A 2,433-nucleotide genomic window follows, 5' to 3' on the forward strand; every position below is an offset into this window, starting at 1 on the left:
AATCTCTACTCCCTCTCTCCTCCCTCTCCATCCCCCTGACCTCCTGCCGCAGGTGCCCTCACCATGGCTCTGTCATCTCGCCGGCAAGTCTTCTGGAAGAGCTCGGACTTGCTCAGCTGGCAGGGCTTCGGCTTCCCTGCGGTCGAGGAGTCAGTCTGCAGGTTCTGCCCTAAAGACTCGTATCCCTCCCCCAGCAACGCGTGCTTCAACGACACCGGCTGCCTCTCCTGCCCTCCTGACACTTACACTCTGTTCGAGACCGACCCGGTCGACGCCTCCTCTTGCCTCTGCGGCCCTGGCAAGGAGAGGAACGACCTCGGCGTCTGCACCGCCTGCTCGCAAAACTCCTTCAAGGCGAGCGTTGGCAACTCGTCCTGTGCCGCCTGTCAAAGTTACGAATGGACGGACGGGCAGACAGGATCTCAGTTCTGCTCCTTCAAATGCCCAACAGGGTCATCGCAAACCAGCACGTCAAGGAAAGTTTCTTTCGCCGCCTTCCCTGGCACGCAGATCATGCTCTACGTGTCCACCTGCGACTGCAAGGCAGGCTACATCCCGAGCACTGCAGTGACGACGAGGCTGGAGAACTCCTGCTACAACGTGAGATTCTGCTTCTTCCTCCTCGTCTTCTGCTTCTGCGTTCCTCCTCCTTCTGCTTCCTCTGCTTCCTCTGCTGCTGCTGCTGCTGCTGCTGCTGCTGCTGCTGCTGCTGCTGCTGCTGCTGCTGACGCTTCTTCAGCCGCAGGGCTCATGGCTGGACGCGATCCCTCGAGTTCCTCTCTTCATGTTTTCGGCAGGGAGCACTCAACAGTGCACAGCCTGCCCAGCTGGAACGTACAAGGCGAGCGCAGGCACGGGATCCTGCACCCCCTGCGCGCAAGGCAAGTACTCCTCGACCCCAGCAGCGACCAGCGAAACATCCTGCACCGCCTGTCCTGAGAACCAGGATGCCCCTGCTGGAAGCTCCTCCTCCTCCGCCTGCGCCTGCATCGTCGGGTACGATCTCAACGGCACGACTTGTATGGCCTGCACAGCCGGCAAGTTCAAGTCCACGGAGCAGACAGCGTGCGAGTCATGTGCGATCGGCAGCTACGGCGAGGGCAACGGGAGCTCGACATGCATGCTCTGCCCGGAGGGAACTTACGGGGACACTGAAGGAGCGACGGCCTGTTCGACATGCCCCAACGTTTCGCTGACCTCCTCTCCCGTAGGAAGCGTCGCCTCTGACAACTGCTCCTGCACCTACGGGTACGAGGCTGGACCAGACGGAAACTGTACCGCCTGTCAGCTGGGGAAGTACAAGGGCTGGATCGGGAACGACGCTTGTGTCGCATGCTCCATCGGGACGTTCGCGGACGAGCTAGGAATGTCAGTTTGCACCTCCTGCCCCGAGCACATGTCCACGGAGACGGAGGGCAGCGACAACATGACGGCATGCTCCTGCAACTTCGGGTACCTGAGCTCCTCCAACTCCAGCTGTACCGCTTGCCCAGCTGGCACCTACATGGAAGAGAACAGGACATGTGCAAGCTGTCAGAACTTCTCCAGCTCTCCTCCCGCGAGCACATCGATCACCAACTGCTCCTGTGACCTCGGATACCAGCTGGTTGCCGGGCCAGCGTGCGAGCCTTGCTCGCGGGGGAAGTACAGGGACGGCAACATGACTGAGTGTCAAACCTGTGCAGCTGGGAAGTACATGGACATGCCGGCCTCTTCCTACTGCAAAGATTGCCCAGCTCACTCCTGGACTCTGCCTGACTCGAACTTTGCGGCTGTTTCAGAGTGTCTCTGCGTCGAGGGGTACACGAGGCTCAGCGGAGCATGCGAGCCCTGCGTTCCTGGGACATACAAGGAGATCCTGTCGAATGACGGTAAGTGCTTGCTTGCTTGCTTGCTTGCTTGCTTGCTTGCTTGCTTGCTTGCTTGCTTCTGCTGCTGCTGCTGCTGCTGCTGCTGCTGCTGCTGCTGCTGCTGCTGCTGCTGCTGCTGCTGCTGCTGCTGCTGCTGCTGCTGCTGCTGCTGCTGCTGCTGCTGCTGCTGCTGCTGCTGCTTGCTCTCTAACTTCTCCCTCTCAGCTTGTGTCAACTGCGAGTTCGGCAAGTTCTCAAACGCCTCCGCTTCCTCCTCCTGCTACTTCTGCGCGTCGGACAGGATGACAACCAGGTGGGGAGCGACGAGCTGCGACTGCGAGAGGCTTGTCATCACCGCACAGCCTGAGGTGGTGTAGAGCTGGGGTAGAGCTGAGAAGATCAAGTCTCGTTCACTCAATACCAAAAACACTAGGTTGCTCCTCCATCTCTCTTTCTACCCTGCTCTTGTCCGCTTGTTGTTACAACCTGCTGGTGCTGGTGCTGGTGCTGGTGCTGGTGCTGGTGCTGGTGCATTACCTCTCCCTCGTCATGACTTGGTCCGCGGAATTTCCGAGCTCAACCC

General features: G+C 59.8%; 1 protein-coding gene across 1 annotated transcript; it reads left to right on the forward strand.

The window, feature by feature from the left end:
• Window positions 1-811: 811 nt before the first annotated feature.
• GUITHDRAFT_47168 (hypothetical protein) lies at window positions 812-1,735 on the forward strand (the record flags this gene model as incomplete). Its single annotated transcript, XM_005837056.1, has 3 exons — window positions 812-932; window positions 1,035-1,532; window positions 1,620-1,735. Coding segments are annotated over 3 exons (735 nt in total), but the record flags the coding sequence as incomplete, so codon positions are not given.
• Between the last annotated feature and the right edge of the window lie 698 nt (window positions 1,736-2,433).

Source organism: Guillardia theta (assembly GCF_000315625.1).
Source record: "Guillardia theta CCMP2712 unplaced genomic scaffold GUITHscaffold_15, whole genome shotgun sequence".
Taxonomy (NCBI): domain Eukaryota; class Cryptophyceae; order Pyrenomonadales; family Geminigeraceae; genus Guillardia; species Guillardia theta.